The sequence below is a fragment of the Helianthus annuus genome, chromosome 12, assembly GCF_002127325.2.
Source record: "Helianthus annuus cultivar XRQ/B chromosome 12, HanXRQr2.0-SUNRISE, whole genome shotgun sequence".
Taxonomy (NCBI): domain Eukaryota; kingdom Viridiplantae; phylum Streptophyta; class Magnoliopsida; order Asterales; family Asteraceae; genus Helianthus; species Helianthus annuus.
This window is the reverse complement of record NC_035444.2, coordinates 38,946,288-38,961,160: the sequence shown is the minus strand read 5'-3', so window position 1 is coordinate 38,961,160 and position 14,873 is coordinate 38,946,288. Positions and strand designations below refer to the sequence as shown.

Here is a 14,873-nt window from a genome sequence, read left to right as displayed (position 1 = left end):
CCTTGCCACCCTACCACCAAAATGAATATCTTCATTAATCTCAGCTGTCATGCAATCTCTTGGAAGGTTCATAACGACAATTTTCCTAAATCTAGCTGTTACCATATTGTCATACCCGTACGTACGTGCGACTAATTTGTACCTCATTTCGTACCTTCTAGTCATGAATCCATTAATATCTCAGATCTAATAAAAGAAGAAAATTCTTATATAAACCACCAAGAATAACACTAATTCCCATCAACTAAACACTTACACTCAGGAATTCTTCTAATTCAGAAATCCACCATCCCTTCAATGCTAATGTCGTCCTCTATATCACTAAGAGACTTGCATGACACTGTTAACAATCTGCTCCGTTCGTCGGACATCAAAGGTATTCTCTCGCACCACAAACAAGACCAAGAGTGGATCCAAAGGGTCTCTGAATCATCATTAAAGATGTTAGATTCTTGTGGTAACACCAAAGAAATACTCTGTCTAGTCAAGGGTCATATTCAACAACTCCGTACCACGTTTCACCGAGCTAGTCTTGGTGAAACTGAAAAGAAACTCTCGGAATATTGTTTCCAAAGAAAAGAGTTGAGGAAACAAATGTTAAAGAGGCTAAAGTCACTAAAACAAGCGAAAAATACGAGCGCCGGTGGTGAAGTTCAAGATATCCCGGTAGATGATAACCTAATTGTTGTGGCTAATGTGTTGAAAGAAGTTAGAGAAACCCTTGTTATATTGTTGGAGTCAATTATGTTGCTTATGTCTATGCCTAACCCTAACCCTAAAACAGAAAAAAAGATGATGATCAAATGCAATGGGATTTTCACGGTGAAGGCGAAGTTTACGAGGCTGAATAGCTTGAGTCCATGGGAGGATTGTGATACTCAAGCGCTTCAAAGTGCTACAGAGAGACTGGAGGCTGTTGAAAGTGCCATGGAAGATCTTGAGGTTGAATTAGGGTGTATTTTTAAGAGGTTGATGAGAACCAGGGTTTTGTTGCTCAATATTCTCACAAATTAGGAAGTTTAAAATGCTTAAATTATAGATCTTTGTAAGTTGTAAACTAACACCATCAATCAAGTTAATTTGGGTCGTATGACATAATTATGGAATTAAATACACACCATATTTGTAATCTTAGCTTACGTATATATGGAAACTCATATAAGTGTTTTTATATTACTTTAACTAGTGTTAAGCTACCCGCGTTGCGGGCCAGTGGACATAACGTGCTACCAATGTGGAGGAGATGGGGACGTAAAACCATGCTAAGTAGCATCAAACGAAGACCAAAACCCAGTAAAGCGTAAAAAACACGAATTTCCAACACAAAGTGACTTACGTGACGTAAAACGTAGAAGGAGTCGAATTTATAACGATGTGTATTAGAAAGTGGAGGGGGTAAAACAAACTTAAAAGACCAAATGTGACCACCAAATACAAATGAAAAAAAAAACCCCTGAAGGGCCAAATGTGACTATCAAACACTGTGCTAAATAACAACGAACGACGAACAAATATGAGAAAACGTAAAAGAAAAACTAATAAAAAACTAAAATTATTTAACCTTTGTGACACAAATTATAAAAACTAAAATTTTGTTACAAGATGAAAAATAATAATGCCAAAAAAAAGAAAAAAAACAAGACAAAAACCATGCTAAGTAGCATCGAACGAAGACCAAAACCGGGTAAAGCGTAAAAAAACACGAATTTCCAACACAAAGTGACTTACGTGACGTAAAACGTAGTAGGAGTCGAATTCATAACGATGTATATTACAAACTGGAGGGGGTAAAACAAACTTAAAAGACCAACTGTGACCACCAAATACGAATGAAAAAAAAACCCTAAGGGGCCAAATGTGACTATCAAACACTGTGCTAATTAGCAACGAACGACGAACAAATCTGAGAAAAACGTAAAATAAAAACTAGTAAAAAACTAAAATTATTTAACCTTTGTGACACAAATTAAAAAAACTAAAATTTTGTTACAAAATGAAAAATCATATTACCAAAAAAAATAGAAGACAAAAAGACAAAAAAATATAATATTCCTCCGTATGATATTAAAATTAAAATTGAGAGATTTAATAATAATAATAATAATAAAAAGGATAAGGATAAAAAATATTTTTATATATAATATTAAAATTGAAATTAGGAGATTTATAGATAATAATAATAATAATAATAATAATAATAATAATAATAATAATAATAATAATAAAAAGGATAAGGATAACAAAATATTTTTAATTAAAAATAAAAATATAATTATGAAGTTGAAGGAGAAATTGGCACGTGGCATTAATTGTAGTGTTTTACTAATATTTAGATCGATGCACAAATATATATTAGGCCATATGTTATACATCTTGAGCGTGAGAGGCAACCGAGCTACCGGAACATCACACCCTATGCGTGAGTGTTCTTTGAGGTGTGACTGTGCAAGTATACTTAGATAGACAACGATTATAGATGATCTGAAGTTCTGAATTTGAGAGTATGGTTTGTGAAAATCGGTAATTTATTAGTTCGAATCCGTACATTGTAACTAATCACGTTTATTTTGATTATGCGCATTGGTCTTAATTTTTCTAAATTAGGTCACATGAAATCTAGTATAGCCCATTATATGCGTTGGATTTGTATATTTATGAGACTAAGAAGAAGTCCTATATTTTAGAAGAAGTCCTATATTTTTAGATCACCGTTAGATATAAATAAGAAGCAAAAAGATTCCATCGTAATTTAATAAAGAAAAAAATTGTTAAGATACTCAAAAATATTCTCAAGAAATATCAACAAAATAAAATGGAAATAGTACGGATAGAAAATATTTGGGTTAGAAATTGAATACAAACAAGAAGTCTTTCAAGAAGTGTTTCCAGTTCAATTGATAGAAACAAAGTGTGGAGGACAAGGGCAAATGGAGAATTTGATAATGGACGGAGCATAAACATTGTTCGTCTCGGAGAGGACAGCCATGGTGGGTTTTGGAAGATAAAAAATATTTTTAACATCAACAACTCAAGAAAACATAAGAAAGATACCTCAAAGACTCATCAGAAGATTATTGCCAGTTCTAGTGACGAGTTTCAAAGCAGATTGCTATCTTAAAATTTTAATAATATAATATCTACACTCTAATTCGTTATTTAAAAACAACTAAGCACCCCGCGTTGCGGTGGGGTGTAAACCATGCCAAATAGTATCGATGTCACACCACCGCCAGTGACCACTAACACTGACTCGACCTAGGACCTACGTGTTGCGACGAACCTGTCAAACAGGAAAAATAGATGTATAAACGTTGAATCACACATGAACGTTGCGCGATGTTAACTCGCAAATTTTTGAGTTAATTATAAAAACGTTGACCAACACATGTACGTTACGTCGTACTAACTCGAAAATTTTAGAACGAAACGTAAAAGGAATATTTCCGAAAGATGAAAAGTATAGGGGACAAAAGTTGAAAGTAGAAAGTTGTGATGTTAAATTGCAAATAATGAAAAGTTATGGGCTTGAATTCCTAATCATCAGTTTAAGCTGTTTGGAATACTGAGTTTGTAAGCGTTCATGTTTGTTCACATATTGTGGAAACACACTAACATACATTGTTCACGAATACATGAAAAAAACTTAATGAATTGAAAAGAACTTTGAGATTTGTGCAAATGCCTAAGTTATGCAGCTTGTTGCTCTGTAGGCTTACACTAAAAGTCTCAGAGCATTACAATGCAAGTGAAAGATATCGTTACAATAAAAAGAGACAATGTAACCATAAGATTTGATTTTGGAGAGAGAGATCTGATCAGATTTGATTTGATTTTGCGTCTTGATTGTGTGTATGATCCAGATCTTGATTTTGGATCTTAAAAGAAAAATATAAACTTTATATAAAAAGACTAATTTACCCTCAGATAGGCTTCACTTGGTCAGATTTAACCATTAAATTAAAGTTAGTTAGAACTAAAGGACATAACATGTAAGGGTTTGCAAACATCGAGTACGGTTTTTTTTTTCTTTTTAGAGACAAAGAACAAAATTTACAATCTAGTGTCAACATAAAGGACGATTTTTATAATTTACTCAAGTAAATAACTAAAACTAACCGAACCAAAATACACATGATAAAAGAATTGTATTGAAATTTGTATTTGTATAAGAATAATAAATCGATTAACTAATTAATTAATTGTTATGTACCGAAGCCCAAATCACCCTCCGAGTCCGTTACCGAGTCCAAGAGATGCATTTCAAGTGAAGCCCATGCATATGTGCATGAGTAAAGCACGTGTAGTCCAGCCACTTTATTTTGAATATTCAAGTTGTTAGTCATGTGTTAAAATAAAGGAAAATAAGGGAATGCCCATGTTTTCCATAAAGTATTTTTCCATATTGTTAGGAGTAGTTGGTAACTAATTTGTGAGTAGTGGGTACATCTAATAATTTAGGGTTAGTGGCATGAGTATTAACTATAGTCTTGTACGTTTACATTTTGGATTATGAATGAAAGTTTTCAAATCAAATTATCTGTCTATTTTCTAGTCTAGCTTCTGTCTATTTTTTTGGTGAATTTATCAAGAACCATAACATTATTTTAGAATATTTTATAAAATAAAAGTGATAAAAAGAATAAAAGAAAAGAAAAGAAATGTAAAAGAGTTAAAAATATCAAAGAAAAGAAAATAACAATAATTACAAAAATTACAAATTTGGTACTTTACGGACAAGGGTAAATTTGTTATTTTCATTTAATAAACTAAAGTTTTCAAAGGCAGTTAATGTAAATAATCTAATCTGTTACAAAAGGTTAACATATAGTTTGTATACACTTTATCAAAATAAAAGCAGCCATACTAGCACAAGTAGGAAGCATCCATCACTAGCTCGCTACTATTCCATATAGACTTATTTCACAATTACAAAAAAAAAAAAAAAAAAAAAAAAAAAAAAAGCACACTTTAATTTTAGGCAAACCATTCACACATAACGTAAAAGACTGTATTTAGATAACATTTTAATTAAGTTCATAAATATAACACAATCGACATGATTGAAGTCAAACCTCTTAACTCAGACTTCACTTCTTTTAGTTAACCTCACTTTCAAACCATGTTTCATCTCCAGGATAACAGATTCACTTGGTATGACTGGGTGACCTTCAACCAGCTCAACATGGTAATGGTATATGATTGTAGCAGCCACTATCTTCATCTGAGTGAAACTCGTTTGCTTACCCAAACAAGTTCTTGGTCCAGCGTTAAACGCGGGGAACTTATATGATGGTTGATGTTCGATTCCACCTCCTGTTGCAACCCACCTTTCAGGTTTAAATTCCAGGCAATCCTTTCCCCATATTGAATCCATCCTTCCCATGGTATAAAAACATAAAATAATCGTAGTGTTACAATCTACTTGATAGCCACTTGGAAGAATATCGGGTTGTACTGGCTCTTTGTGCTGAAACGGAACTGCAGGGAAAAGCCTTAAGGCCTCACATAATCCACCATGAAGATAAACCAGTTTACCCAAATCTATTGCTTGGATATCACCCATTTCCTTATTTAGTTGTGTCTCGAGCTCTTCTCGGATCTTATCTTCTGCTTTTGGGTTTTTGGCAAGAAGATAAAAAAACCAAGAGAGAGTGCTGCTAGTGGTATCTCGTCCCGCAACAATTAAATTCAACAAGATATCTCTCAAAAACATATCGTGATCCTTAGACGTGACACTTTGGCCTTTTACCTCTTTTATTAGAGCGGTTAAAAAATTAAAATTTTCCTCTCCGGGTTCATCGTTACTATGATCTGTTTGATTTTCGGCTAAGTGTTTGTATATGAATTGATCAATGTCTTTCCATGCATTGCTTAACTTCTTCTCATTTCCCATTCTAAGAAATCGTTGCAATTTCCATAATTTTTCGGGCACAATATGCCTAATCAAGATGGCTTCTTCGGCATGTGACAAAGCCTTTTCACATGGAATGTAAGGAAAATCAAGAGACATGCTTTTAGGGTCGTAACCAAAAACTGATTCACATATAATATCAAAAGCAAACCTTTGAAATATATCCTGCAAATCCATCTCCACCCCTTGTTGTGAAATGTTGTCTAGTGCCGGTAGTAACCCTTTTTCAACCTTGTTCCAAATCGTCATTTTTAGGAGGCTATGGAAGCTAGGTTGGTTCAGGAGGCCCATGAGGGTTCTGCGATGGAACTCCCATAAGTCTCCGTCACTATTAGACACTCCATCTCCTAGGATATCAAAGATCTCACCGAATTTGTGGCCTTTCGGATAATTAGGGAAGTTTTTGCTCAAAATGTGATGGATGTCAGCAGGACTTGCAGTGAGAAGCATATCCATTTTGGCTAACCAAGGTCCTTTTAACAAGAACGTACCACCAGTACATGCTAGAAGATCAGTGGCAAATTCTTGGAGTTTGTGGGAATTTACAACGAGTGCTGGTATTGTACCAATAACTGGCCAATTTGTGGGGATGATAGAATTACGGCGTTGACATATGTATAAGACATATAGAAAGCAAGGTGCAAAGAGAAAGAGAATGGTGTGGTGTTCAAAGAAGGCCATGGAAAGAATGCTAATTAGAAGGCAAAGAGCAGGAGGTGTTTTCTATAAGAGGAATGCTTGTATTCAAGTGGTGAGGAATAAAAGAAGCTCCCTGATCCTTTAAATACCCGTTATCACAACTAGTTTTTATCCAACAAAAGATCTTAGATTATGAATTATGGTTTAATCATCATTTTATATAGTTCAATAGTGAGCTCTAACTATTTGTAGGGGTGAGATGAATAATATAAATGGTTAGAATAATTAGATTTGAATTTATTATTATTGCATATTAGTTTTGAAATAGCTTGATAATAACTACTCATTACATTGCAAAAATAAGTAGAGCGGTTATTAGGGTATACGGGGCACCAGCGGGGAGTGGCCGCGGTGACCCAATTCCCCCAGCGGGAACACCGCCGCCATCCCTGCGGTGACCCAATTCGGGGTGTGGACTCGGGGCATATTCACCGATGAAGGAGAGGGGGTGATGGTGGGCCAGCCTCTTCTCAAACCAATCAAATAATTCCTTTTTTTTTAATAAAAAAAACAAGTCACCTAATAGGGGAGACCTAATAGGGGAGTGGTGCCATCAAATTGGGGTGTGAGGGAAGTTTAAGAGGGGAGTTGACGTGGCACACGAGGATTTGTTATGCGTAAGAGAGGGGACTCCCCTCCTAGGGGAGTGCCCCTTACACCCTTATTATGCCACTTTAAAACATTATGGTAATATTACATACTCTAGCATAGCTATTTTAGTTAGGGATCTGAAAAATAGACCCAAAATAAGGATTAATATATCAAATTAGTCAACTTGATAATGAATAACTACTTTAATACATTATTTTATTCTAAAGTCAAAAGTAATAATTATATTTTTTATATTATTTTATAATACTTTTGTTACTTGTTTTTACTTTTTTATATTTTGTTATAATGTTATTAGTATTAATATCAATATAAATAAATAATCAAGACAGTTTATTATAAACACGAAAGTGAAAAAGTTCATTATAAATAAATAAATAACGAGTCTCTAATAAAAAGTAAATGTGCAAAATTAAAACAATTAATCACCTAGATCGATAAAACCATTTTCACAACGATAAAGTTAGATATATAATTCTAGACCCCACCCATATAATGCTAGACGCCACCCATCATGAAACTCATCGATATGGCTTTAATTCTTTTGGAAACAAAATGAACAGTTGCAAACAATTTAATAAAAATAACAGTTGCAAACAATTTTAAAAAATTACAATTAGGATAACTTTATAAATTTGGTACATACAAGGGAAAACACAATACACTAACACAGATACTCTAAAGCGCATAACCACATATTGTTAAATTTAAAAAAATAATAATAAACTATGGCAATACCATACTCAAATTATATTTTTATAAGCTGCATAATTATTTTTAACTAGTGTGTAATTATTGTGTGTTGTTATTTATTACTTTGCGAAATTACATATATATGTTGTGTTATTATTTTACCTTAAGCGAAACTGTAACAGCCCAAGCACTCGTCGAGTGAAAACAAAAATGTGAGTTCTTGGATGGGCAACCCATCGGGAGCAAATAAGACAATATTTTGGCACGGTTTACTTAGGTTGCTATAAATGGTATCAGAGCCAGTGACAGGGACCGGGCTTGTGTGCCAACAAGGATGCTGGGCTCCCTGGGGATGGGGTGAAGATGTAAGTCACGCATCGAATGAGGAGGAGAACGAAGCCTTCCTTATAAGGGGGTGAACCTTCTCTACCAAGACGCGTTTTGCCTGGGCGAGCAACTCGTTGGGTGAAAAAAAAAACCGGGAGTTCCTAGATGGGCAACCCATCATGGGCAAAGCGGATAATATCTTGGCCAAACTTAACAGAAAAAAACGAACCAAGTTAGCTATTTGGATGAAAAACGCTAAAAAAATGCAAACCTCAGAGTTAGATTTGTTATAAATTAGATTTTTGGACTATACTAGTTAAAAATGATAAACCTTAGGGACAAAAACAAAAATTTACTAGTTAAAAATGACAAACCTCATATTCGAATTAGGTATCTATATACATTAAACCTGAATATACCTTATACTTGAATATCATTGGACGTATTATTATTCAGTTAGAATAATAAACTTGTAATATATTGTCCAAAACTTGAAATATATTATGTATTTGTTTTTTATACATTGGGTTCCCTATCTTCGGAGGTCGTGGAATCTCTAAACAGGATACAACGGGTCATGAATAGTAATTTCTCAACCCCTTAAGAGTCGATTTATCTTTGTAGGATCGGTTTTGTAATTCAAAAGAGGGTTGTGGCGCAATTTGTTCCCCTTTACCTGTCACTTGTTTTTAATTTGTTGTTTTGACATTTTAATAAGAAAATGGGTATGAGCGATTTAAAAAATTATCATTTAAATGAAACTATATTAAAAAAAATCAATATAACATGCATAAATTATCATAATCTTTCAATGCCTTTAATTACAAATATTTTCGGTCACGTTTTTTATATATTATATAAAAGTCAATGCACACATTTATTTGTATATAAAGTTAATGCTAACTAAACGTATAGTGCGCCCACCAGCATCCAAATTGTTTGCTGTACGGAATGGCCACTCATACTTTGATTTTTCAAGAGAATGGCAGTCACATGGCAATCTCAGCTCACATCGTAATTGGGTTTGCTATACAAATAAATGAATGTAATGGCATAATTGGGTTTGCTATACAAATAAATGAATGTTGTGGCAATCACATCTTTAAAGGGGTCCTTTTGTTGTGGGTTTAGAAGGGAAGGCATGTTGTGTGCGTAGGTTTTGATGTTTCCTACTTAAATGAATGAAGCTAACATTTATCCGTTTTAGGGACCATTTATGCTACATTTTGAAAGATGGTATTCTGACACCCCATAAGGGTATACTATAGAACGCGTATATAGCGCTATACGCGTCGTATAACCTTTTTAAATTTTCAAAAAGTTATGTACCTGTTATATCATGTCTGGGGACTGGGATCTACTCGTGTTGTTTGGGTCTATACGAGTCGTATAACTCTATATGACTCGTATTGCCCTAGTTTTTATCCTTTTTTTACAAATATTTTTATACAACATTTATCGTTTTAACAACTATTTTTAGTAAAAATATTTTATAACAAAAGTTATCAATTTTATATGACATTTATCGTTTTAATTAGTAAGTTTCATTTTATAAAAGAATATATTACCCATGATTGTTTTCCAGACTCGAGAAAGTTACTTATACTAAAAACTATTTATTGTTAATACATAATTAAAATCATAGAAAAAGGATGACATATTATATGTCTAAGTTGATTTGGGTGAGTACGCCTAAGAGCATTCACATCCTGGGAATCAAAATCTGTGTGTGGGGTTTTAAAATATAAAGAGTATAAAAAGTGGTTGTGAGTGGAGGAGATAGAAAATGTTACTGTTCATCTGTATATTTGGGGGGACACTATTCACCCACTATAATTTTTTAATATGTATTGAAAGTGGTTGTGAGTGAAGAATAGAGAAAAATGTAATGATAAAAGTATATAAATATTATTTAATTGAAAAGGAGAGAGAAAACGTATTTGTTTTTAGTGGAAATATATTGATACAGGAGCTGTTTTTTAGTTGAACGTATATATATTTTTAGAGAGCTGGGTATGAATGCTCTAACTTTTTTTTTTTTTGTAGCTGGTTATTTTCAAATAAGTAGTGGTATTGATCAAATAAAGATCTTGATCTTTATGTGATAGTATTATTTTTACCACCAACTAATCATAATTTACTCACCTATCAGTTCATTAATTCTAAAACCGCCCGTAATGGGGAGTTTGTTTTTAAAAAAAAATAAAAAAAAACGCTCGAAAACGCCCCCCACCCATTACACCCCGGCGTGATGTGGCGTTTTTCCACAAAAAAATTGGCCCGGCGAGTTTCAAAAAACGCCTAAAATTGAATTGTGAAAAGAGTTGACCGTTGGCAACGGTCATTTGTTTATTTATTTATTTATTTATTTATTTATTTATAATTCCAATAATATCTCACTATATATATTACCTACTTGTTCATCATTTTTTATAAAAAAACCCACTTGTTCTCTCTACTACTTCTACAATTTATAAAAAGATGCATCCATTCCGACCCCCATTTGGTGTCCCCTCAAAACCCATGAACCCGAACACAACCCAACCGCAACAACCCTTTACCCTTCAAGACATGGACCCGAACATGTTATCGTACGCGGCTTACTTGAGTGGCGCTACTCCATTCGTGCAATCCACTTTCGGGTTTGGTCAAGCCGGTGGGTCGCAACCTTCACAACAACAAGCCGAACCCGATGTGGATATCGTGCCGGAGACGCAACCCTAACCGGAGCGAGAGACATCGAAACGCGGTAGAATGTCGCATAAGAAGAAGGAAACGAACGAACCTCGACGTAAGCATTCTTACCTTAATTGGACGAAGGAGGAGGAATACACGTTGGCTCGGGCGTGGCTCGAGGTTTCGGAGGACCCCGAAATTGATAACTTTTATATTTTTTTTTTACTTATTTTTTCGTACACGTCTATTTTATTTTATTTTTAACGTACAACTTTATATTTCAATTTGTAGCAAACTTTCAAACGGGCCCCGAATTTTGGAATAGAATTCGTGCACTCTTTTATAGCACGTGGGGTAAGGGCGAGCATCGTGACAAAGATTCCATTTCTAGCAAATGGACCATCAACAACAAGTGTCACTCCTTCCAAGAAGTGTATCAACGTAACTACGATAATCGCCCGAGCGGAGAAGGTGACGTCGGGGTTTTAACGAAGGCTTTGGAAGAGTACGAGAGAACGAAAAGCGCTTTCTCTTACTATAAGTGTTGGGAACTGCTACGAAAAAGTCCAAAGTGGGCGGGCGTAGTGACCATGATGTCGAGTAGTAGACGTCGAGCTAAACGGTCAAAAGAATCATCCTCCGTTGACCCTGAAACACCGACTTCCGATGCCCGCAATGTCGATCTAAATGATGTTGTGGAGGTTGACGAGCTACTTGAAGAAGAGTTGACCCGACCGCCCGGTAGAAGAAAGGATAAGCAAACCGGGAAAAAACGGTGGAGTCGTCTTTCGATCTTGAGTTGAAGGAAGATTTCAAGGAGATGAACCGTCGTTTCCAAGACATGCGCAACCTCGGCCACAAACGTTGGGAGACTATGAAAGAATGAGTCGCCGAAACCAAAAAGTTTAACGAGATGCAAGAGGCGAGGCAAATGAAAAAGGACATTGAGTTTTTGTCCAAACCGGTCGACCACCTCCAAGGCTACGCGTTGATCCTTGCGCAAATGCATCGCCAAAAAATTCGGAAAAAATACGGACTCTAGATCTTCATCTTTTTTTTTAACTTCATTTTTTTATTTCCGTTTTTTTATAATGTTTTTTTTTATTTCTAGTAGTGTAATTTTTTTTTTTAAATTGATGAAGTATTTTTAGTTTAAAATTTAAAAAAATAAATAATTGTGTAATGATTGCATGGGCGTTATTGGGCATTATTCCCACTACGGCATTTTTGCAATAACGCCCAATAATACCTCCATGCTAACTAGACTGCCACATAGCAGAAAACGCCCCATGGTGAGAACATTATTGAGCTAACCACTAAAAAAAACAGATAAAGAAAATGTTAGTAGATCATCCCAGCCCATCTTATATATGACCAACAAAAAAAATCTATATATGACCAAATTATTCCAACAACAAATTATTGGCACAATGTTTGATGTTATAATCAACCACCAAAAAAACTAAAGCCACCAAAAAAATTCTACACAATAGATCACATTTACACCAAAGCTCCCATGTTAATTCTCGAACTTTGTCCGGTTACTAAGCCACAAGAAGCCAAAGAATTTAATCTCGTCTATTAAGCTTGCAGAGGGCGCTTGTTTTCTATTGAACTGGGTGTGCAATCCACCTAGTTTAATCACCAAATTTATGAGCATGATTTAGCCATTTAAGATTCTGTCACAAATTTATGATAAAAGCTGCATGCTTCATAAGAAAATTTGAAACTAAGTTACAATAATAAACGATTGACTAAACCAAAAATTAAGAGATCATGCAAAAGTAGCAGAGCTCTTAAATAGCTAAGTTACAACAATAAACGATTGACTAAACAAAAAACAAACTGAATTTACGTCAACATATAACCTCAATTAGCTTGTTGGTTTTAGGAAGGCACTATAGTAGTGTCACTTGCAGGGGCTATCATCCAGACTCTTTTAGTCTGATCAACACTCCTTCCATGAGACAAAATACAAATAATGAAAAACTAATGTGAAGAGTAAACACCTTTAAAACTTTCTAATCAACACTCCTTCCACCAGTGGAAGCTCAACCTCCCATGTAATCAAAATAACACGTCATCTGTTTTGCGTTTTTAGTTTGAAAAATTGGTTTTTAATAAACCAACCTTTACCCCGTTGGTAAATAATAATCTTACCTACGTAATTGGTATACAATAATCCTACCTATCAACATGTTGGTACTCAATGAACTTTCGTTAATTTTTTTTAACTGAAGTTGGTTTTTAAGTTTTATTTATTACACAAACAGTACCTGTAGTTGTAATTTACTAGTTTTAACTAGTACACATATGTATATATAAAATTTAATTACATGGCCCTTGACGTTTTTTTGTTTTGCAAAATAGTTAAAACTAGTAAATTATAACTATAGGGGTGTTTGTGTAATAAATAAAACTTAAAAACTAACTTCGGTTAAAAATAATTAACGGAAGTTCATTAAGAACCAACATGTTGATAGGTAGGATTATTGTATACCAATTACGTAGGTAGAATTATTATTTACTAACGAGGCAAAAGTTGATTTATTAAAAACTAATTTTCCTTTTAGTTTTACCAGGTCCACTTTTTCCACAAACCAAATTTTACTGAGTTATGCTTCTTTAAATGTTATAGCACCTGAATGAACACAATAAAAAACCATACCTTTAGCAATAGTCTAAGTTGTTGATTGACCAATGAAACTACCGAATGATGTATCACAACTTCCAAGTGACCTAACTTTTTTAATATATCTAGAATATAATGATTAGAAAAAGTAAAAGTCAATTAGTTGTAAAACAATTCCAATTTACCCATATGACAACCCGTAGTGGGCGTGGAATGCCCAAAAACGCTCCACAATGCCCACCACACCGCCCCCTGGGTGTTTTTTGCCTTTTTTAATGGCGTTTTCTTTTCCACGCCGGAGATGATTGTGAATGGCCAATAGGATCCTCCGACATCTATTTTGAACCCATTTTATATTTATTTAAAAAATAATTGAACAAAATTGAAAAATAATTGAAGGGGCAAGAATGGGGCTTGAACCACTACACCCTTTTTGGATGAAAAATACCTTTGATGACGTGGCATTCACATGACAGAAAACGCCCCTAAGAGGCTTGAACATCTATACATGGTCTAATATGATACTATAAGTTTTATAAAGTAAATTGTTCATATTTACATGTAATAGAAGAGAATTTGCAACTTTGGAACAGATTGGGAAGTGGGCCCTTTAATCAGTATTAATTTAGGTATAACTAGATATTTTTTTTAATTTTTTGAAAACTTTCATTAAGAACAAACCGCCGGCCCAAAACGGGCCGGCAAACAAACATACAGACGGATTACATATTTACAAAAGAACACCACTCCCCCAATCAATCCCTTTAAATCTAGATCTATTTGAGAACCAAAGAAAGCCTAAAGCTTTAACTTCGCTTAAAATACCATCGATCTTAACCGGAATGTTCCAGAACCGAAGATTGTTTCTAGCTCGCCAAAGACTCCAACACGCGATTATGATAATGCCTTGAACCGCTTCCTTCTTTTTCTCCGACGCTCTCAGACTCTTAAGTATACTAACTAAAACATGTATTGGTACATAAGTCCACTTTGAAAGTCATCATAAAAGAGATATTGGGCTAATGACATTAGCTCTACTACCACAAAGGTTCAATTGCATTGACAATTGGCAATTAATGTGAAAAAGAGATAAAACATCATTTTGGTAAATTTTTTTGAAATAACACTTTTATGGTAAATATTTTTTTCACCAACATCACTTTGAAAAAAAAAAAAAAAAAACCTGCTAACACCTTATTTTCACAATGAATGCAAAAGAGATTCAATTAATTAATTTCATATAGGTCAGTCCAGCTTATTCAATTATGCTTTTGTATTGCTCATAGCAGCAGGTAGTAAATGCCAAAAAGCAACTTAAACCCCTCT

At 34.2% G+C, this 14,873-nt stretch overlaps 2 protein-coding genes across 2 annotated transcripts; one reads left to right on the top strand and one right to left on the bottom strand.

Annotated features, from left to right (window-relative positions):
• The first annotated feature begins 441 nt into the window (after window positions 1-441).
• Window positions 442-1,014, top strand: LOC110892750. Its single transcript, XM_022139900.1, has one exon. It carries the CDS (start codon window positions 442-444, stop codon window positions 1,012-1,014), a length of 573 nt encoding a protein of 190 aa, XP_021995592.1.
• A 3,980-nt stretch (window positions 1,015-4,994) lies between these two features.
• On the bottom strand, window positions 4,995-6,751 carry LOC110894700 (alkane hydroxylase MAH1). Its single transcript, XM_022141924.2, has one exon. It carries the CDS (start codon window positions 6,590-6,592, stop codon window positions 5,081-5,083), a length of 1,512 nt encoding a protein of 503 aa, XP_021997616.1. The 5' UTR covers window positions 6,593-6,751; the 3' UTR covers window positions 4,995-5,080.
• Window positions 6,752-14,873: the final 8,122 nt, after the last annotated feature.